Source organism: Prionailurus bengalensis, chromosome E3, assembly GCF_016509475.1.
Source record: "Prionailurus bengalensis isolate Pbe53 chromosome E3, Fcat_Pben_1.1_paternal_pri, whole genome shotgun sequence".
Classification (NCBI taxonomy): Eukaryota; Metazoa; Chordata; class Mammalia; order Carnivora; family Felidae; genus Prionailurus; species Prionailurus bengalensis.
Genome location: NC_057357.1, coordinates 20278912 through 20301994, shown reverse-complemented (window position 1 = coordinate 20301994; position 23083 = coordinate 20278912). Strand labels below are relative to the sequence as shown.

The 23083-nt window shown below is 46.0% G+C and overlaps 1 protein-coding gene across 3 annotated transcripts in view; it reads right to left on the bottom strand.

Annotated features, from left to right (window-relative positions):
- NSMCE1 (NSE1 homolog, SMC5-SMC6 complex component) overlaps window positions 1–14714 on the bottom strand; it is a 31553-nt gene extending 16839 nt beyond the window's left edge. For 2 of the 3 annotated variants that reach the window (XM_043560254.1, XM_043560256.1), the window contains exons 1-2: window positions 14561–14714; window positions 9027–9173 (exon numbers count right to left, since the gene is read on the bottom strand). In XM_043560254.1, the coding sequence (XP_043416189.1) occupies window positions 9027–9173; window positions 14561–14600 (187 nt within the window). In that variant the 5' untranslated portion in view covers window positions 14601–14714. The remainder of the gene's footprint in view (window positions 1–9026; window positions 9174–14560) is intronic. The other variant, XM_043560255.1, reaches the window with a different exon arrangement.
- Window positions 14715–23083: the final 8369 nt, after the last annotated feature.

Here is a 23083-nt window from a genome sequence, read left to right as displayed (position 1 = left end):
TGTCTCCCTCTCTCTCTGCCCCTCCCCCACTCGTGTTCTGTCTCTGTCTCTCTCTCTCAAAAATAAATCAACATAAATAAATAAATAAGCTGTAATCTTCAACAATGTCAAGGTCATAAAAGTCAAGGAAAGACTGAGGAATGATTCCCGACTGGAGGCGTCTAAAGAGACAACCAAACGCAACACGTGACCCCGCGGTGGGCCCTTTGCTACAGAAGACAATATTGAGACAACCGGAAAACTCCAGTGGGGTCTGCAGATGAGAGGGCAGGGAATCCTCAACGTTAATGCCCAGATTTGAATGGTTATCCTATGATGACAGGAGAATGTCTTTGCCGGGAGGAGACATTCCCTGAAGAATTTGGTGGTAATGACAGAGCTTCAAATTGGGCTATTGGACCCTGGACTATTCTTACGGTTTTCTGGTGAGTTTGGAATTATTTCAAAATAAAAAACAAGTTTAAAAAGCAACCCAAGGAGCTCCAGTGAAGAAGGCACTCTGCAAGCGAGCCACTGATGCGGGAGGCAGCATGTGACCGTGGGGGGGCTGGAGCTGGTGTGAGAAGCAGCTGGGTGTTGGGTGACAGCACACCCGACTCCCAGGGGTCTCCGCTTCCGCGTCTGTAAGGTGAGCAGGCTGGACCCCGCGATTCCCTAAAAAGCGAACCTGTCCAACCAAAACACAGAAGACCAGACCCAGAACATTTTAACGAGGCCAGGGACTCAGAGTCGTCGTCAGACAACTGTGGGCCGCGGCAACCTTCTGCTTCTGTTCAGTAAAGCCACGTGATAAATGGAATAAAGGTTCCAACCAAGAGTCAGCCTCCAGGCTGGCACACCCTCAAGCCCCACACTGGGCAGCACCATTCTGTGACCAAATCATCAGGCTTAAGCACCTCCTCCCCAAGGGCCTTGGGCCACTTGTGAAGGCTTCAGAATTCAGGCTTCCGACGTTCGTTCTGTTTTCCAGGAAACCGAACCAAAGAAACTTTCCATGGCTACGTGACTGTTCCATAACCACTTCCCAACTCTCTTGTGAGTCAGACTTCAAGCAAGGTGCTCCTCCGGTACACCCTGGATACAGGACAGAAAGGATACATTTCCTGGATGGTGTAATCATTCCCGTAGAGGCCAGCACAGAGGACGCAGAGCCTCACCGGACCGCAGGAATGAGCTCTATTCCGCGCACCTGATTTATCCCCTAAATTTCACCATCTCGGGCACTTAGAGGCTTTAAGCACCTGCCACACAGTATCTTCATAACCTTCACAAATAACCCTGGGTGACAGATATCTCCAGCCCCGCTTCACAGCTAGGACAACTGAAGCCCTGAGGCTTAGTGACTCGACCAAGGTTATACAGCCACCAAGTTGCAAAGTGGTTTCAAATTCAGATTTTTAAAAAAAAAAAATAGCTTTGGAGAGACAGAACTGACATACAGTGAACCGTACCTCTTTAAAGACACAAGTTAGTAAGTTCTGACACATGTGTACACCCTAGAAACCATCGCTACAATCAAGACAATACATAGACCCCTCACCCCCCAAAAGTTCCCTCAAACTCTCGTAATCTCTCTCTCTCACCCCTCACAACCCTCCCCTACACCATCACCAGGAAACCAGTGGCCTTCCTGTCACTTCACCCAGGCACACGCTGTCTAGGATTGCACGTAAATGGAGTCCTGCTACAACACGTAATCTCTTCCCCTGCTTCTTCCACTCAGCATAATCACTCTGAGATTCATTCATATAGCAGCATGTAGCAACAGCTCGTTCCTTTTTACTACCAGGTAGTATATTCCAGGAGACAGACCCTACCACAGCCCATTTACAGGCTCGCCTGTTGATGGACGGCCAGGTTTCCACTCTGTGGCCGTTACGAGCAAAACCACTCTGAATATTTACACACAAGCCTTTGTAGGGACATGTATCTTCGCTTCTCTTGAGTCTAAAAACAAATACTTGAAACAGAAATGGCTGCGTCATAGAAGCGCCTGCGTTTTTTTCAAAATGGCTCTACTCATTTTAGATTCCAACAGAGAGAGTTCCAGTGCCTTCATTCTCTCGTCACTACTCGGTACGCAATCTTTTCAAGTTTGGCCTAACAGGCGCGTAGCGTATCTCACTGTGGCTTCATTCTGCGTTGCCCTCAGGAAGCGGAGCGCTTTTCACGTGCCTATGTGCCGTCTATAGAACTTGTTCGGCGAAGTGTCTGTTCAAGTCTTTTGCTCATTTTTTTTTTTTTTTTTTTTGGTTGTATGTTTCCTAACTGTTGGATTTGGGGAGTTCTCTATATTCCGGATATGAGTACTTTATTGGATTGTGATTTGCAAACATTTTCTCCCAGTATTTTGCTTGTCTTTTTATTCCCTAAACAGTGTATTTTAAAGAGAATTTTTAAATTCTGAAGCCCAATTTATCAACTTGTACTCTTACGGATCATACCTTTGTGTTATACTCAAGAAAGCTTTGCCGAACCCAAGGTCACAAAGGTTTTCTTCTACGTTTTCTTCTGTAAGGGTTACGGTTTCAGGTTTTACGTTGTGGTCTATGTTACATTTTGAGTTAATTTTTGTATATGGTGCAAAGCATGGCTCGAGAGTCATTAAAACATGGGGTTATCCAATTATTATACCAGCATCATTTTTTGAAGAATATTTCCACTGAACTGCCTTTACGTTTTTGTCAAAACGTAGCTGTCCATCCACATGTGGGTTTATTTCTAGACTCTCTCTTCTACGAGTTTATCTTTAAGTCAATACCACACTGTCTTGATAGGAGAGCTATATATTATGTCTCAAGATCAGGTAGTCACTCTTAATTAACTTTAATTCATCAGTGTTAGCCCTCCAAGTTTGATTGTCGTTTTCAAAATTGTTTTGGCCTTTCTAGGTCCTTTACATTTCCACGTGAATTTCGGAATCAGTCTGTGAATTTCTACAAAAAGTGCTGCTGGGGTGTGACTGGGGTTGAGTTGAATCTACAGACCAACTCTCGAGGAGAACGGATTATCTTAACAGTATTGGGTTTCACAGCCCACGAGCATGGTGCGTCTCTCCATTTATTTAGATCTTCTTTGACTTCTCTCAGCAATGTTTCGTGCATTTCAGTGCACAGGCCTTACAGACTTTTGTCACATTTATTTCTAAGTATTTTGTATTTTTTAATGCTATCTTGAATGGTACTTTCTAAAATTTCAATTGCTGATGATTCACTGCAAGCATATAGAAATACCACAAACTTTTGGATGTTGATCCTGTATCCTGCCACTTTACCAAACCTACTTATCAGCTCTAGTAGCTTTTTTGAAGGTCCATCAGATTTTCTACATAGAAGATCATGTCTTTCAATCAACGGTTTTACTTCTTCCCTTCCAATCTGAATGCCTTTTCTTTTTTTCTTGCCTAAGTACACTGGCTAGAACAGAGATTGTTAGAATGGCCATTCTTGTCTTGCTCCCGATTTTAGGGTAAAGTATTTAGTCTTCACAGTGAAGTATGTATGATGTGAAGCTGAAGGATGCACACAGAACCCCTTTAGGAGGTTAAAGAACCTTCCTTCTTTTCCTACTTTGCTAAGGGATTTTGGTCAAGAATACATGTGAGGTTTTTAAACTCTGCAGAGCTGTTGAATCCTCTCTCCTGCTCTAAGCCTGTCCTGTAAATCTGCTTCTCCCCTGTAGTTTCCTGTAAGAAACCTTTGGGGCATCATGCCAAGATAGACCTCAGATTTTGTCAAATGCGTCTTCTGCACTACTGACACGATCACATGGTTTTTCTTTTTTAGTCTGTTAATATGGCAAACTACATGGGTTGGTTTTCTTTTTTTTTTTTTTTTTTTTTTTTTGGGACAGAGAGAGACAGAGCATGAACGGGGGAGGGGCAGAGAGAGAGGGAGACACAGAATCGGAAACAGGCTCCAGGCTCTGAGCCATCAGCCCAGAGCCCGACGCGGGGCTCGAACTCCCGGACCGCGAGATCGTGACCTGGCTGAAGTCGGACGCTTAACCGACTGTGCCACCCAGGCGCCCCAGGGTTGGTTTTCAAATATTAAACCAACCCTGCATTCTTGGGCTAAACCCCACCTTGGTCATATTGTATCATCTTTTCTATATATTGCTGGATTCGATTTGCTAAAACCGTGTGTTTAAAATTTTAGCATTTATATTCATGAAGGACCTTGGTCTTTGGATTTCTCTCCTCGCAATGTCATTGTCTAGTTCTGGTATCAGGATAATTCAGGCCTCGGAAAGTGAGCTGGGAAGCGTTCCCTTGTCTTCAACTTTCTGGAGGCGCGTGGGTGGAACTGGTAGCACCTCTTCCTTAAACACTGCAGAACTTACCAGGGAAGCCGCTGTGCTTGGAGCGGGCAGGATTCCCAGCCCTGTGGACATCAGGCACTGCTTCAGTCTTTGTTTGTATGTATGTATGTATGTATGTATGTATGTATGTATGATTTATTTATTTATTTATTTTGAGAGAGAGAGTGAGAGAGACAGAGGGAGATAGAGAACCCCAAGCAGGCTCCACAGCACAGAGCCATCAGCACAGAGCCTGACGCGGGCCTCGAATTCTAGAGAAGTGAGATCACGACCTGAGCCAAAACCGATCCAAGAGTCAGCCGCTCAACTGACTGATTCTGCTCCCCCCGCGCGCCCCCCCCCCCCAGCCGGTGCCCCTCTCTTTATCCTTCCCACCACATCTCTGCCCAGCCTCAGGCTGCTCACCGGGTAGCTCAGCCCTCAGCTGACAGCCCCCACCTCCAGCTCTCTCTGCGCACCCCCTCTGCCACTCTGACCTGCCAGCGCTTTGGTCTCCCTGAGCCCCCATCCCCATCCCCTCAGCTCAGCCAGTCTGTTTAGTTCTGCTTAGGTTCTCTGCCCCCCCCGCCCCGCCCCGCCCCATGGCCTGAAAACAGACTCAGGGAAGTGAGCCCCGGCAACTGTAGTGCTCATTCCCTTCTTGCCTGTGGCATAAAAAAGATACTTGGTTGTCATCCCTGGTCCCTGGCACAGAACTCCTAAAACCCTTGGAATTTCCTGAGCAATCAGGGTAACACAAGTGTTTTGTTCTAATGAGGCGACTCTTGGCAGGTCCCTAAAGAACTTCAGGATGGGAGTTGGCTGCCAGAAAGACCAAGGCTTGATTGGAAGCCTGGAACTTTCAGCCTCATCCCCATCTCGGGGAAGGACAGAGGGACTAGATAGGGGGAGCTAATCACTGATGGCCGGTTCATCATCGACCACGCATCTGTAACGAAATCTCCATGAAAACCCTCAAATGATGGCATTTAGAGATCCACATCAAGGTGCCGGGAGAGAGCACCCAGAAAGGGCGTGGAAATTCCGTGCCCCCCTCCCACCCCCCTAGGCCACCCTGCCCTAGGCATCTATCTCTCCCATTTGGCGGTTCCTGAGCTATATCCTTTATAATAGGCCAGCAAATGTAAGTCAAGTGTTTTCCTGAGTTCTGTGAGCCATTCTAGCAAATTACTGAACCTGAGGAAGGGGTCATGGGACTCCCCACTTGCTAGCCGGTCAGTCAGAAGTATAGGTGGCCCAGACTTGAGACTGGCGTCCGAAATGGGGGCAGCGTTGTGGGACGAAACCCTGTAACCGTGAGATCTGGCCCCAACTCCCGGTAAACAGTGTCAGAACCGAGCTGACCAACATCCAGTTGGTGTCCAGAGAACTGGAGAGGAGGTGCTGGAAAAGACAACACATATTTGGTGTCAGGAGGGGAAAAAAACCTTCACTGCCCGTCTCTTAAGGTATCACTGTGCTTCGCTGACCAAAGTCTAGGGTTTCAGATATTTTGTCCGTCTTTTAATTGTTTCAGACAGGAAAGTAAATCGGTCCCTGTTACTCTATCTTGGTCAAAAGTGGAAATCCTAAGGGGCGCCTGGGTGGCGCAGTCGGTTAAGCGTCCGACTTCAGCCAGGTCACGATCTCGCGGTCCGGGAGTTCGAGCCCCGCGTCGGGCTCTGGGCTGATGGCTCGGAGCTTGGAGCCTGTTTCCGATTCTGTGTCTCCCTCTCTCTCTGCCCCTCCCCCGTTCATGCTCTGTCTCTCTCTGTCCCAAAAATAAATAAACTTTAAAAAAAAAAAAAAAAAATTTTAAAAAAAATTTAAAAATAAAAAAAAGTGGAAATCCTCAAATGCAAGTCTTCTTAACCATCACTCCCTAGGCTTCCTGTCCCTACTTCCGTCAAGGGAGGCTTATCCTGGAATCACGAGTCTGGTCTGCATGACTCACGAAACCCAAGGCAAAAGCAAAAGCTGTGTGTCTATGTCACCAGTCCCTAGCACGGGGCCCTGGCCCACAGGAGGCCACGGCGGGCAGTGCTGCGTGACCTCATGCACGTACACAAGCTCTGGCTCACAACCCAACGTGCCCTCTTCACGCACGCGGGTCCCCGGTGCCACTCGGAGAGTCCAGACACGAGGCTTTACAAAGCCAGCACGCCAGAACGAAATCTGAACTCTCGCTAGCCAAGAGAACTGGGGAATTTATTTCTCCCACTAGTGACAGGAAGAAGACAGCCCAAACCAGAGCCCAGAATAGGAAGTATTTTTGATAAGCTGGATGAAAATCCATGGGAAACTGTAATCACAATAACTCGCAGAAGACTCAAATACCCTTCTGTTTCATAATTATCTTAGAAGCTAAGTGTTTTTCCAGTTGGTAAAAGGGGACTTTCCTGGGCATCTCTTCAAAAGACAGATAATAATGGTGGGTCTTGTAAGTATTTACTTAATTTGAATAATTTCTTTCTAACGTTCCTTGCTTGAAAATCTCTAAAATAACAACACTCCTTGAGAAAGAGCTTTTTTTTCTTTCTTCTTTTTTTTTTTTTTAAATGAAGGCTAGGGGAAAATGAACTACAGTTCTATCCTGATGACCCAGCCGTCACTTTATCTTGACGCACAGATAGGGCACATAAAACATGAAGAATAAATTAATTCCTAGATATATTGTACAGGACTTTCCTAAATTAGGTCATAACAGCTTTAAAGGTCAAACAAAGGCAAAAACACTTTCATTCTTAGTACTAAGGCAGCATGTGGCTCCTTGCAGCGAGCTACAAAACTTCCCCATTAGCATTAAAGCCCACATTTAGGACTTACATGAGAAACTGAAGGCGAACAGAAATGAACTGCCATGTAGTCAAAAAACTAAGAAAAACATTCTTATGCCCTTCACTGGAGCATACCAAGGGGTGGGTGGTTAAAATCCTCTTGTGTTTTTTCAGAGCAAGGACAGCTAGCTTGGCAGCTGTAATGTTCCTTTTCCATAAAGGAGGCCCTCACCAAAGCCCTCTATTCACCCCAGCGCCGGCCAACTAGAACGGGTATGCTTTCACCAGAAGGAGAGTCTTCCAGCCCAGCACTAATGATGTGCTTTCCCTGCTTCGAGTCCTTCCAGACGTCCACCCTGTCCCCGGAACTAAGTACAAAAGAAACCCCATTACCGTGGTGTCTATACGACAGGTTGTTCCTGATGTGTAAACCTACACGCCAAAAGAACATATGTTGTTCCCACACATCGCGCTTTCCTGCCTGGGGTCTCCCAAAGGATGTCAGGCGCAGGTCAACGAAGTCTGGATACATGGGATCACACAAAGTTACACAAGTTTCCTCACTGTAGGACGCCTGCAAGCATTTCATTTGTCAGCGTGGACCAGCAGGCCCAGAATTTCGCACGGGATGCCTCGAGGGGCCAGTCCCCCCAAAGCTACGCACCCTCTGCTCTCCCTCCCACTCGTCACGGAAAAGCGCCTGTCTCTGTACCCTCCGTCTCGGCCTTCCTGCTCCCATCCACCCTTCACCTCTCTCCATCTGGCTTCTTCTGCTGTGCCCCGGGCGCCGGTCCCTAAATGCGGCCCCTCTTCTCGTGTGCCTTCACCCGTAACCCTGGCGCCCCACGCATACCTTTCCTCACCCCTCTTGGCTGGCTTCCCTCTATGCAGTTTCTGCTCTTCTCTTGAAAACTAAACACGCAGACAGAAAGACAAAAACAAATATAAACAAACACCTGTACTCCCGTTCATCAGAAGTGACGCTTGTTTATTAGGCCACACTACTAATACCCTGTTTGCTTCGACTCTTTTTTTTTTTTCTTTAATGAAAGACCAAAAGAGGATAAAGACCAAGGTGTCTTCTGTTGTCTCCCCAAAGGCAAGCACCTCACAAGTGTGTCTGTCACATATCCTTCCGGTGCACCCTTACATCTTTATGCGCAGATGTGTGTGTTCACGAACAACAAGAATCCTGGTTTTACAAAAAGCTTAACGCAGTGACATCGTGCAGCGAGTGAAATTTATCCACTTCCTCTTTCACACAACAAGATCTCCCCACACTGACGCTCAACTCCACGAGAGCTACCAATGCGGATCTTACTGACATGCTGGCATCCTTTCTGCTGTTTCTACGGCTCCCTCCCGTCACTGAAAACTCAGCCCGGCCCGGCCTGCGTGCTTCGCCTGTGTTACCTCCCCTCCCCTCTGAGCAGCCCACTGAGGAGATGCTTCAAGCACCCACCCCCCGCACAGGGCAGGGCGGCCCTTGCCCCGGGTCTGGCTGAGTCCAGGGCTGTGCCCTCACCCACTGTGCCCAGCGGCCCTCTCACCGGCCACGGCCAAGGGAGCGCGTTCCCCGGGCCTGGCCAGGAACTCTGGACGCATCTTGTCTCTTAACCCTCCGAACCCCCCTCCCTCCACGGTGTCCAGGATGCTTAATTATCTTCATTTGAGACATGAAGAAATGCAGGCTGGAGAAGATGCTGGGGCCCCGGTGTGAACCACAGCTAGGCCGCTTCAAGTTCCCATCGACTGGGCTAAATGTCAGATTTGCTCACAAAAAAAAAAAAGAGGTCAAAGAGGAGGTGAGAAACGGGCTGGCGCGAGCCTGAGGAGACCTGCACGCCCAGGTGAGGCGTGCTGCCTGACCGGTGGCGAGGCTCACACCCGTGTCACCGGCCGCCGATGGCGCGGTCCCGGGCACCCTGGGGACAGGGAGACGGTACTCACGGCCATGGACCCGATAGCAGTGCTTCTGCAGGCGTCTCACGCCCCGCTCCTCCAGCACCCCATGAGTCATCAGCAGCTGGAGGAACCGCCGGTGGACGTCGGTCATGATGCCCGCTCTCCGCGCGCCGCCCTGCGTGCACGAAGGCGCTAAGAAAAGAAGCAAAGGACACCCAGTCACCTCTGAGCGCTCGAAAGCCAAGTTCTGGGGTCTGTGCTTCCTTGCGTTCACAACTACCCCTCTGTGACAGCTTGCAGACCCCAGTTCATCCCGCCCAAGAGCACAGAAGCAGAAAGGAGGCAAGTCAGGGGCAAGCACACTAGTCGGGGGGGGGGGAGGGGGGCGGCAAGAAGTGGGGGTCTGGAGCCAGCCAGCACGCCTGGACGCAGCCTGCTCCACACCCAAGTGTGTGAAAGGGGGCGTGGCCCGGTTTCTGATCTATAAGGTGAGCCCACCCCTAGAATGTCCACCGGAGAATTAATGCTGTTCAAGGGGTAGGACCTGTGAAAGCCCGGCGACAGGCTGAGCGCTACCTACGTGTCGGCTAGTTTTACTACTGGGCAGTTCTGGCTCTGAAGCCTGGTTCGGCCACTCACGAGGCTCACTGGGACCAAGTGTGCCGAGGCCCCGTTTTCTCACGATAAAACGAGAACGGTGTGTGCTGCCTGAAGAACTCCTAGCAGACTTGGCTTAACCAGTGCTAGCTTCCTCCTCGTCTCCCAAACCGCTAATGAAACGACTGTCGCTGTGGGGTGTTTTTTCAATCTCTTGCTCTCTACTAAAACATCGTCTTTCCACAAACCACAGAGATCAGAGCTGATAAAAGCATCACATGAGTCCTGATCAAAAAGCCTGCCCTTGCCACGGAGTGGTGGCACCGTGCGGAGGCAAAGGGCGTGGGTTTAGAAATAGACACGTGGTGCCGAGACCAGTGTCTGCCAGACCTGCTCCATCTTAAGAATCATCTAATCTGTGCGTGAAAAATACAGATTCCCAGGCCCCTTCGCTGGAGGTTCAGGCCACAGAGGGGCTGGAATTCTGAGGTTTTAATACACACTCCAGGCGATGCCATGACCGGACAAGAAACTGGCTGTTACCTTGGGCAAATACGGCACGAAAACATTTCTAGCTAACAAGCTTCATCTCCCTAAGCCTCAGTCTTCTCGTCCGTAAGATGGGGATAATAAAGAGCTCTCTTTAAGGCAGAAGATGAGGTTAAAGGAGACAGGACTAGGAGACACACAAGAAGGCGGGCTGTCGCTTGCTCTTCTTTCCAAGCAGCACATCAGCTGGACCTCGGAGGAAGGAAGACACGCCAGCTCATGGCCGGCTTCTCTGCCTGCCTGCGAAACTTCCTTGAGAACAGTTCACCGGAAATGCAGCCTCGACAGATCCTAAATTGGACTCCTCCTTCCCCCTCCTCAACCCTTTTCTTCCGGAGTTCTCTTCATGAATTTCAAGAAACTTAAATAATAAAGAGCAGAATTTAATGAAGTTAGCATATACCTGAGATCAACAAAACGAAAATTAGTCTTTGAAAAAAAAAAAAAACATAATAGGAGCACCCGGGTGGCCCAGTCGGTTAAGCCTCTGACTTCCATTCAGGTCATGATCTCACAGTTTGTGGGTTCGAGCCCCACATAGAGCTCTGTGCTGACAGCTCAGAGCTTGGAGCCTGCTTCAGAATCTGGGTCCCTCTCTGCCCCTCCCCAGCTCACAATCAATCTCTCTCTCTCTCAAAAATAAATAAACATTTTTAAAAATTTAAGAAAAAAAAACAACACAATAAAAGCGACCAACCTCTGACAAGATCTTCCAAGAGAAGACTAACAAATAAACAATATTTGGAATGAAAAAGGAACACTAATTGCAGAGACATAAACAACTTATAATAATCATGAGTTTTAAATAGGCAAAGTTATAGGAAATCCATTCAAAACCAACTAAAGAATGATCTGAAAACCTAACAGGTTTTATAACCATTGAAGACACACTGTGGGAAATCTATCCCCCAACAAAGAAAACTTCAGATCCGGAAAGATTTATCAAGAAGTCCTATCAAACATTCTAGAAGTGATTTCAAATGTCACAAAACTATCTCAGAGCCCAAAAAAGAGCAAACCCTCCCCAAATCATCTGATAAGGTTGACATATGTTGGGCATTAAAATCTAACAGAGACTTCAAAAGAAAGGAAAACGTATCTTTCAGGAACATAGCTGCAATGGTCCTAAGCAAAACGTTAATCTGAACTAGCAACGTAAAGAGGATAATAAATGGTAACCAAATTGGGTTTATCCGGGCAGCAGTTTAACATTTAAAAATCAGTCAAACGTTCTATGTCAATAATGTCTTAATAAAGCTGGAAAAAAATCAATCAGTGTGAGCCACCACATTAACAGCATACAGAAGAAAAAGCCTACTATCACCTTAATAGATTCAGAAAATACGATTGATAAAATTCAACAGTCACTGGTACTAAAAACTCTTAACAAACTTGGAATTGAAGGAAACTTCCTTTATCTGCTAAAGATATCGACAAAACCCTACAGTGACCATCACACTTAAGGATGGAATGTTGAAAGCAACCACTTTTAAATCCAAACTGAGCGATTCCAATCAACATCCCAATAGGCTTCTTGTGTCTGTGAGTGATTTGATGAGATCATTCCAAAATTTACATGGAAAACATAAAGGCAAAACAGCAACGCCATTCTGGGAGAAGATAAAGGCAGGAGGACTTGTTCCACCAGTTAGCAGTTTATTCTGAAGCTCGAGTAAGGAACAATGTGTGACAATGGTACAGACATGGACCAGAGAAGACCAGTGGGCCAGAACAGACAACTCAGACACAGAAACGCACAGATATGAATACCTGATACGCTGGAGAAATGGAACTCCAGAGCAAAGCAAGCTTTTCAATAAAAGGTGCCAGGGCAACAGATTACCCTCATGTGAAAAAACAGACAGCCCAACCCTCACCTCAGACTATGCATAAAAATCTTTTGGAGGGTGAAGAGCGTAGGTAAGGAAACACCATAAAACTTTTGGACAACAATATAGGGGAACATCTTTCTTTTTTCAAGATTTTATTTTATTTTATTATTTTTTTTTTTTATTTTTTTTTTTTCAAACGTTTATTTATTTTTGGGACAGAGAGAGACAGAGCATGAACGGGGGAGGGGCAGAGAGAGAGGGAGTCACAGAATCGGAAACAGGCTCCAGGCTCTGAGCCATCAGCCCAGAGCCCGACGCGGGGCTCGAACTCACGGACCGCGAGATCGTGACCTGGCTGAAGTCGGACTCTCAACCGACTGCGCCACCCAGGCGCCCCAAGATTTTATTTTTTAATGGTTAATTATTTACTTTGAGAGAGAGAGCAGGGGAGAGGCAGAGAGAGAGAGGGAGGGAATCCCAAGCAGGCTCTGCAGGATCGACATGGGGCTCAATCCCATGAACCTTGAGATCATGACCTGAGCTGAAATCAAGAGTCGCACGCTCAACTGACTGAGCCACCCAGGCACCCCGGGGAACATCTTTTATGAGCCAAAGGCAGGGAAGAATTTCTTAAAAAGATACAGAAAGCATAAACCATAGAGGAATATACCGATAAATTCTACTTCATTAAAATTAAAAACCTCTGTTCACCAGAAACAGTAGAGGGTGGGAGAAAAAGAGAGAAGAAAAGCTACACACTGGAAAGTATGTGACACACAGTGAAGCCACAAAAGATTCATACTCAGAACACACAAAGAATCCCTACATATCAGTAAGGGGAAGACAACTGTAAGCGAGAAATCAGCAACAGAAATGTGCAAAGAGGATGCACAAATGATGAATAAATACATTAAAAGATGCTCAATCTCAAGGTCATCAGGCAAATGAGTATTCAAGCCACGGTGATTAATGTCTTATTCATCCCCAGGTGTAGGCAAAAAGTCTTCAGAATGGCTGAGGCTGGTGAAGGGTAAACTCTTCTTATAAACCACTTCAGACGATTCGATATTAATAGCAAACCCGGGTAGCCCCAGAAATCCACGGTTAGGTATATAACTTACAGAACCTTTTCCACATCTGCCTCAGGAAATGTGTGACAGCAAAAATCTGGCAACCGTCTAAATGGCAATCAGTTGAAGAACGCCTCCATTTACAATCAGGCCACGGAATTCAAAATAGCCACGGAGCAATGAAAGTAAGGGAAATGGGGCTACTCACGTCAACATGGACAGATCTCATATATGTAATGTTACATGCAAAAATAAAGTCACACAAATATAGATTAGGATCCTCTATAAAATATAAAACCTAGCAAAACATACGTGGTAGTCATTACAGATGCATAGTAACAACCACAAAGAAAAACAAGGGATTAGGTAACACAATACAGGGAGGCGGTCGTCTTTAGTGACGGGAAGAAAGGATTCAACCTGGGCATTACGGATATGGAATTGTTCGATTTCCTAACCTGATGCTGGATATATGGGTGTTTATTTTATTTTTATTCTTTAAATTTACAGTTGCAAACATTTTTATAGATATGTTATAGGTCTTAACATTTTTTTTTAACATTTATTTTTGACAGAGAGAAACAGAGAGCGAGCAGAGGAGGGGCAGACAGAGAGAGGGAGACACAGAATCAGAAGCAGGCTCCAGGCTCTGAGCTGTCAGCACAGAGCCCGACGCAGTGCTTGAACCCACGAACCGTGAGATCATGACCCGAGCCGAAGTCCCAGATATGTTATATATCTTGATTAAAAAAGGATGTAAATATGTTACATACCAGCCGAAATAAATGTTAAAAAGATGAGTTAAGAGAGACGGAGGGCCCAGGTGATGGGCATAAGGGTGGCAAAACAAACAGTTCAGGAACTGTCCAGGTAAGCGAGAAACAGGAGCCTACAATTAAATCAGGACCGCTCTACCTACAATTCTCAAATCAAAAGACGTCCTAAAACCAAAATCTTTTAAGTTTGAAAACCTGACCTACGGTGAGACTCTGTATGGCGGTCCTTTACCTCCTTTGATGTAAATACGCACATATTTAGCTGTGAAAATATTAGTGTATTTGATTACGAGAGGCTGCCCCAGACCCCAATTGAAGGTATGACCTAACATCGAATATATGCATCATATTCCTTTCGAAAATCCGAGAAATTCGGGATTCTGACCACGTCTGGCCTCCGGGCTTTAAAATACCAGGCTGTGGACTTGCACAAAGTAAGGAGTTCTAGGACAAGGGCAGAGGGCGGCGAGATAACTGAGGTGGTCCACAAAGGCGACATTTTACGTATTCAGCTCGGACACAATTCTGTATTTTGCTTTTTTTCACCTAATATTAGGAGCAAAACGCTTTGTCCACCTGGTACGACGATTTAACAATGTCTGTGTGCCGGGGGTCCTAGGTTCCAGCCTACTTTGCCTTCCTGCCCCTCTCTGGGCCTCAGTTTCCTCATCAGGAAATGAGGAGCCCCAAGCCCCCGGGCCCCCAGCGCCACACTCCGGTACAGACACGGGCCGACCCCGGGGCCTGACCCCCACCTTCCGTCCTCCGTCGCCTCTCTGCGCGGCCCTCTTCCATCCCTGGCAGCCTCGCGGCCCCGCACCCGGATTACCCACCGCGGTACCCCGGCGTAGCCCCCGACGCCGGCGGCCCAGGCAGAAAGGCGGCCTCGGCTCCTCCTGCGGGGCGGGGCGAACGCGGGCGCGGCGCTCCCATTGGTGGATGTCACCTATTAGTCCCTCCCCTGGTGACGCACTTCCTGCTTTCCCGCCGCGCCGTTGCCATGGTGCCGCGGAGGCCCTCCCCTAGATGCAGCGTTCGGCTCTTCTCGCGCCTCTCTACGCGCTTTACCCGGCTGGGCCTGGTTGCCTCCCTCCGCCTGCAGCCCCACAGTGGCACCCCGCGACCTAGGAGTCGGAAGGGGAGGCATGCAGCGGGATCCTCCCCCTAAAAGTCATGGCTCCGCGGACACAAGCCAGTACGCGGCCCCGGGGCCTCAGTGTCCCCATCTGTACAACCGACGCTGTGGCCTCAGGGTCAGCAATGAGGTCTCTGTTGTCACATAGCTTGAACTGAAATCCTGGCTCTGCCACCTCCTAGTTGCCAGATCTTGGGCAAGTCGCTGAGCCTCAGTTTCTTCTTCTGTTAAATGGGGATGATAATGGTCCCCAGGAAATAGTGTGTTCCTGAGGTTTTGAAAGAAATCACGCACATTGGAAGAGCTGATTCAATGTGCTACTGTCTTAACTAGGGATTGTTGGGAGAAGCAAATGAAGTTATTAAGAGAAGTGAGTGGACTCTGCCAGGCGGGGGCACTCATTCTGCAAACGCTTGCCTCCCAGTTCCCGGGGACGCAGTCTAGCAGGGAAACAGGTAACTGATTACAGAACGGCAGAGTGCAAGCATCTATCTCTGTGATGATAACTTCAAATCCCTACTTGACCGGTTACCGCTCCTGTGATCTTGGGCAATTTCTCCAACCTCTCTGGACCTCAGTTTCCCTGTCTGCTGAGTGAGGAAAGCAGTAGAGTGTACTAGTTAAGAGCTTGAGCTTGGGGGGCGGCTGGGTGGCTCAGTCCGTTAAGCATCGGACTCTTGATTGCCACTCAGGTCATGACCTCACGGTTGTGAGATCAAGCCCCATCCATATCCGGCTCTGCCATGACAGCACGGAGGAGCCTGCTTGGATTCTCTCTCCCTCTCTCTCTGCCCCTCCCCCCCCCCAAATAAATAAATAAACTTAAAAAAAAAAAAAAAAAACAACTTGAGCTGGAGAGCTAGACTGTCTGGATTTGAATTCTGGTTCTTACACTCAGTATCTCTAAGACCCAGGACAAAATACTGAAGCTGTCCATCCCAGTCTGCTTATCTATAAAGCAGGGATAATAATAGCACATTGTTGATACAGGATCATTGAGAAGAGAGGAGTTCATATGTGCAAACCACTTAGAGTATCTGATGCATAGTAAGGCCTCGATGTGAGTTATCTTTACTAATAAAATACTTTATAAAATGCCCCCGGAGCACTCAAAGAAGAGAACAGCTCTATGGAGACCATCTATGTTTTGTTTACCCTGCATAGTTTTATAAAATTTTGAATTCATTACCAATAATTAAAGCTGAACCATTTCACATAAAACCCTAGGGTATCTGACAGCTCTTGAAAAATGGGGGCAATCCGTGGGCATTGCCCTCTGGCAGCCCTTGTTTGAAGTTTGGTGAAGACTATGCCCCTTCGTGATGACACGTGTGCTTTCCTGGGAAGGGGGGGTGGGTAGAGGAATAAAAACAGAGACCCATGGATGGAAAACACTGGGAACACCGACATTTCAGGATCAAAGAGCCAAGAAAGGAGGTAGAAAGAGAAGAAAGGAATTCAAGGCCAAGTGGTATCAGAGGAAAACAGGTGGGAGGGAGTATTGAGTAGCAGGGTGTGGTCTGAATTGTCAGTGCTCTGGAGAGATCAAGAAAGATGTGCCACATAGGGGCACCTGGGTGGCTCTGTTGGTTAAGCATCTGACTTTGACTCAGGTCATGGTCTCACGGTTTGTGAGTTCAAGCCCCCATTGGGCTCTCTGATTCAGTGCAGGGCCCACTTCAGATCCTCTCTGCCCCTCCCTTGCTCATTCTCTCGCTTTCTCACACACACAAAATAAATAAACACTAAAAAAAGAAGAAGAAGAAGGATGTGCCACCCGTTTAGAATGTGACGGCCAACAAGAGCCCATAGAAACAGGAGGAAGCTGGATTGGCCTCCAAGACAAGTGAGTGCATGGAAGCTGAAGAAGGGGAGAAGGGGGTGCTGACTACTTCTAGAAAGCGTGGTTTGGGAAGGGGAGACATGAAGAGGAGTAGAGGGAATAACCAATAGAATAAAAAACAGGGGAGACAGGAGAGGATGGGGTCAAGGGCATATGGAGACAGGTTTTTCTTTGACCCCAGAAAGGAAGAAGAGACATTTCTGAAACTGGAGGAAAGGAGGTAAAAATGGTTAGATAAAGAAAGGTTCACCCCTGATGTTTCCTATTTTCTCCACAAAGCAGCAAAGCTCTCATTCTGCTAAACAAAGGAGCTGGGAGGCGCTCAGGGATTTGAGGGGAATCAAAGGTTTGGAACACATGCCAAAGGGAATGCAAAAGTGAGGTCCCAGCTAAGGTTGAAACCATCATAAATGCGTAGGGAGGAGAGTCACTCCCGATCCCCCTCAATCTCCCATCGCCCTACCAGGGGCCCCAGAGCAGAAGCTCTGTGTAGACTCCTCATGGGGTGGGTTTGGGTTGAACCGATACAGCTGACCCTAGAAGTCAAAGCAACTGGAGAGTGTCGGTGGGAGGGTCTTTGAAGTCGCCCACCATGGTATGGGCAGGCAGACATAGGAGGGAGAGAAAGTGCTGAGACATTAGCATGGAGGGATACAGCAACCAGAGGTCCCAGTGAGGTGAACTGGCTTCACCAGAAGCAAGTAGTAAGGACTGGCGTTCCAGATGAGTGAGTGACCCACCGGCAGGTGACTGTCCTGCCTCAATGTGACTCCACCCTCAGAAGCTAGCTCAGTGAGTCTCCGTTAGGACCCTCGATGCGCCAGACATTGGACTGTTTGCTACAGAACATTCCGCCAGTTCAAATTTTCTTCTGAAAGTTGGCCCTGAAAGGTCCAGGAGCTACATGGACATAAATTCCTTGTACATAAGGCAGGTGGCCAAGCAACCTGGCTAGAGAGGAAGCCTAGGGCCAAATCATAGGCTAAGAGGGTCGTCTTTTAGCTGAAGACCACAAAAGCTATCGGGGAGGAAGTGATGAGATCAGGTTTGTATTTTAGAAAAAAAAAACATCAGCACATCTGTTCTTTTCAAACATACTTGGAACATTTACAGAAATTGACTGTATACTGGCCGCAAAGGAAGCCTCAATAAATTCCAAAGAATCTATAGACCACATTCACAAACCACAATGAAGTAAAATGAAGAATCAACAGAAAGGCAGCCAGAAAGAAACCCATACCACTTACAGACCTTAAATTACTTACTGAAATTGCCTCTGAGGAGGAGGTCCTGAAGACAAGATTTTTGTTTATCATGTGCATCTGTTACTTACGAAAAATAAAATTAAGCCTGATAAGCATTAAGCTAAGTGATCGTTATAGTAGTGTTCATACCTTGGTGTATGTTGAAAGATTTTAAAACATTCTTAAGAGAAAAAGAACATACATTTGGAAACTGAAAAATACATATGTGTTAAAAAGAAAACCAATATGGAAATTACAAAATATTTAGAAATGAATGACAAAAAGAAGCCTCACATAATGAAACTTGTGAGATCCAATTAAAACAACAGTTACAGGGGGATTTATAGCTTTAAATACTTACTATAAAACATGAAAAAATTTAAGTGTTGAATCTAAAAGGTAAATAACAACTAAATAACCCAGAGAAAACGGGGGAGGGGGGAGGAAATTATACTAAAGCAAAAGGCAGAGATGAATAAAACAAAAAAGAAAAGAAAATTGATTATAGAAATCAAACACTGGTCCTATTAAAGACTAATAAAATAGACAAACTTCTGGTAGGATTTATCCAAAAAGAGGGGTATCTGGTTGGCTCAGTCGGTTAAGCATCTGACTTCGGCTCAGGTCATGCATGATCTTACGGTTCATGGGTTCGAGCCCCGTGTAGGGCTCTGTGCTGACAGCTTAGAGCCTGGAACCTGCTTCGGATTCTGTGTCTCCCTCTCTCTCTGCCCCTCCCCTGCTCGAATTCTCTCTCTCTCTCAAATAAATAAACATTAAAAATTTTTAAAGATTTATATAAAAAATAACACATGTAATGCTATAAATGGCAAAAGAGACATACCAGATAGAGTATAAACATTTTAGAAAGCAGAAGAGTATACTATGGACAAATTTATGCCAATATATTTGGAAATCTAGATAAAAGGGGGGAATTTTTGACAAAAATACAAATGACAAAACTTGGCCCTGGAAGAGAACAGACCAATAATCACCCATGAAACTGAAAAGCGACAGATCTGCTCCAACTCTGAAAATGCCCAGGCTGAGATAGTTCAACTGGAGTGATACACACACATACAAATGCAAAATATAAAACAAACGATATTATGCAAATGGCACCAGGATATGAACAAGACAGAGAAGTCTACCCAAGCATTCTATGGGCTAATCTAATCTAGGTACAAGAACAGCAGAATTAAGGAAAACGTCAGGTCCATGTATATTATAAGCAAGGACGCAAAAATGGAGTCTCTCGGTGTCTCACAAGGCTGTCTCTTATGACGAGAGATGTTGAGCATCTTTTCATGTGTCTGTTGGCTGCCTGTCTGTCTTCTTTGGAAAAATGTCTATTCAGGTCCTTTGCCCATATTTAAGTGGATTTTGAATTATTATTATTATTATTTTTTTTTTTTTTTGGTGTTGAGTTGTCTAAGTTCTTCATGTATTTTGGATACCAACCAGGTAAATGCAAACCAAAACCACCAGATATCATCTTACACCTGTGAGAATGGCTAAAATTAAAAAGGTAAGAGATGACAAGTGCTGGTGAGGATGTAGAGAAAAAGGAACCTCCGTGCCCCATTGGTGGGAACGTAAATTGGTGCAGCCACTGTGGAAAACAGCACGGAGATTCCTCAAAAAACTAAAAACAGAAAATACCATATGATCCAATAATTCCACCACTGGGTTTTTACCCAAAGGAAACAAAAGCACTGATTCAAAAAGATACATGCACCCCTATGTTTCTTGGGGCATTATTTGCAAGAGCCAAGATATGGAAGCAATCTACGCGTCCATCGATAGACAAGTGAATAAAGAAGATGTGGTGTATTTGTATAGATGAATATGAATATTAGTGCAGCCATAAGACAAGGATGAGATCTTGCCATTTACAACAACATAGATAGACCTAGAGGCTATTTATGCTAAATGATATAAATCTGACTAAGACAAATAGCATACGATTTCACCCATATCTGCAGTCTAAAAAACGGGGGCGCCTGGGTGGCGCAGTCGGTTAAGCGTCCGACTTCAGCCAGGTCACGATCTCGCGGTCCGTGAGTTGGAGCCCCGCGTCAGGCTCTGTGCTGACAGCTCAGAGCCTGGAGCCTGCTTCCGATTCTGTGTCTCCCTCTCTCTCTCTGACCCTCCCCCGTTCATGCTCTGTCTCTCTCTGTCCCAAAAATAAATAAACGTTAAAAAAAAAATTAAAAAACAAAACAAAACAAAAAATCAGTAAATAAGCAAACAAAAAGCAGAACCGGACCTATAAATAGAGAGAACAAACCGATGGCTGCTGGAGGGAAGGGGGTGGGGGATACAGGCCGCCAGTTACAGAATGAATAAGTCATGGGAATGAAAGGCACAGCATAGGGAATACGGTCAATGATACTCTAATAACACCACATAGGGACAGATGGAGCCCACGCTTACGAACACAACGTAATGTGCAGAGATGCTGAATCACAAGGTTGTACACCTAAAACTAATGTAAACATTGTGTGTCAACAATACTCCAATTAAAAAAAAAAATGTTTGGGGCGCCTGGGTGGCACAGTCGGTTAAGCGTCCGACTTCAGCCAGGTCACGATCTCGCGGTCCGTGAGTTCGAGGCCCGCGTCGGGCTCTGGGCTGATGGCTCAGAGCCTGGAGCCTGTTTCCGATTCTGTGTCTCCCTCTCTCTCTGCCCCTCCCCCGTTCATGCTCTGTCTCTCTCTGTCCCCCAAAAAATAAATAAACGTTGAAAAAAAAAATTAAAAAAAAATGTTTTTAAACCGACCATCTCTTCCAGAAGAAGAGATTCAAATGGCTAAAATGGAAGCATGGAAGGATGCTGATCTTACTATCAGTTGGAAATACAAACAACAAAAAGATACCAACTTTCCCCCATAAGAATGACAAAATGTTGCCTAGGGAGAGGGAAGGGAGACCAGCATCCCTACGCACATCTGGAGGAGTTGTAAATATCAGAGTTGCTCTGGAGAGCAATCTGGTCTGGAAACTCTACTTCCAGGAATTTAACTGGAAGAAATCTCCCTCGTGATCTTGAGAGATTTGCTCCAACAGAGTTGCCGATAGAAGAAACAATGCAAACGTCCTAACTATCCATGAACAAGGAAACAAAACAGCAAGATATTCATGTCTGATGGATAATCCTATGACATTAAGAGGGATGAATTCACTCACAAGTATCTATATGGATGAGTTTTGTTTTGTTTATTTTTTAATTTTTATTTTGAGAGAGACCGAGAGCGTGTCAGCAGGGGAGGGGCAGAGAGAGAGAGAGGGAGAGAGAGAGAGAATCCTAAGCAGGCTCCACATTATCGGCGTAGAACCCAACGTGGGGCTCGATCTCATGAACTGTGAGATCATGACCTGAGCCGAGGTCAAGAGTTGGACACTCAACCAACTGAGCCACCCAGGCGCCCCTGTCATGTTCAAATGTTAAATTAAAATAACAAAATGTATATAAATGTATACATTGAATGAATGAATGTATATTCATATAGTGGTTGTCTACTTTTCTGTTCGGGGCAAATATGCCTAAATGCTAACAAATATGCCTAAATGCTAACAGAGGTTAATGTTGGGTGGTGGGAAAGTGAATGAATGTTATTTTGTTCACTTTCACTCTTCTGTATTTAAAAACAATTTCTAGGGGCACCTGGGTGGCTCAGTCTGTTTAGCCTCCGACTTTGGCTCAGGTCATGATCTCCAGGTTCGTGAGTTCAAGCCCCGCATCAGGCTATCTGCTGTCAGCACAAAGCCCACTTCATGCCAGGTTTTGTGCTGATAACGCGGAGCCTGCTTGGGATTCCCTCGCTCTCCCTTTCTCTCTCTGTCTCTTCCCTGCTCATTCTCTCTCTCTCTCTCAAAATAAATAAATAAATAAATAAATATTTAAAAAATAAAAATAAAGACAATTTCTGATAGGAAGTGTGAACACAAGAACAAAAATCGTATTTTTGGTTTTTCTAGAAGTACACGGCCATCAGTGGAAAGGGTGAGGGGCAAGATGAGGTTTCACCGGAGTCCTGGTCAGACCCTTTCCACTTTCCTTTCATGGTCCTCTTTCACACCTACATACTCACGTGTTTTTTGGATTCATCACATTTTAGGTTGGACCCGGTGGAGGTGACGGGTCCGAGCCAGTGGGGCAGAATGGGAAAGTGATCTCCCTCTACCAGGAAGACTCAGACACAGGGTTGAGAAATATCCCCGCTCCCCAAGGCAGCGTAGACCGCTCAGTCTTTCTAAAGGGCAATTTGGCCACGCTCCTCGACAGCACGCACACATCATGTTCGTTGACCTTGTAATTCCACTTCGGGGAATCCGTCTGAGGGAATAATCAGACAGGCACCCAAAGGTTAATGGACAAAACCAAAAAAATGCATCAGAGCCTTAATTTTATCAGGAAGAATGGCAACAATTTGAATGACTCCAAATAGCTTTATAAAGAGAGGAATGGTTGGAATAAATAAAAATTCTGCAGAATATTTGCAGAATATTACATAACTGAAAAGTCATGTTTTCAAAGCATAGTTGAGGTCAGAAAAAAGAAAGCCATAATGCAGAATATTGTGAGAGAGAGAGAAAACTAGAAGAATATATACCAAAATTTTATCAGTGACTATCCCGGACTGGGAGGATTATAGGTAAATTTTTTTTTTCTCGTTGCTTCCTTATAGTTTTCAACTTCTTCCCAAAAGCATTTTTTTATTTTACAATCATAAGAAATACTGTTTTTCGGGGCGCCTGGGTGGCTCAGTCGGTTGAGCGTCTGACCTCGGCTCAGGTTATGATCTCACAGTTTGTGAGTTCAAGCCCCATGTCAGGCTCTGTGCTCAGATCCTGGAGCCTGCTTCCGATTCTGTGTCTCCCTCTCTCTCTGCCCCTCCCCCACTCATGCTCGCTCTCTCTCTGTCAAAAATAAATAAACATAAAAAAATAAAAAAAGGAACACTGTTTCCAAAATAAATTGAGTCTGTGATCATAAAGACTTGGAGGGGGTCTAATAAGACTGATCCTATGTACAATTAGGAGACAGTTAAAG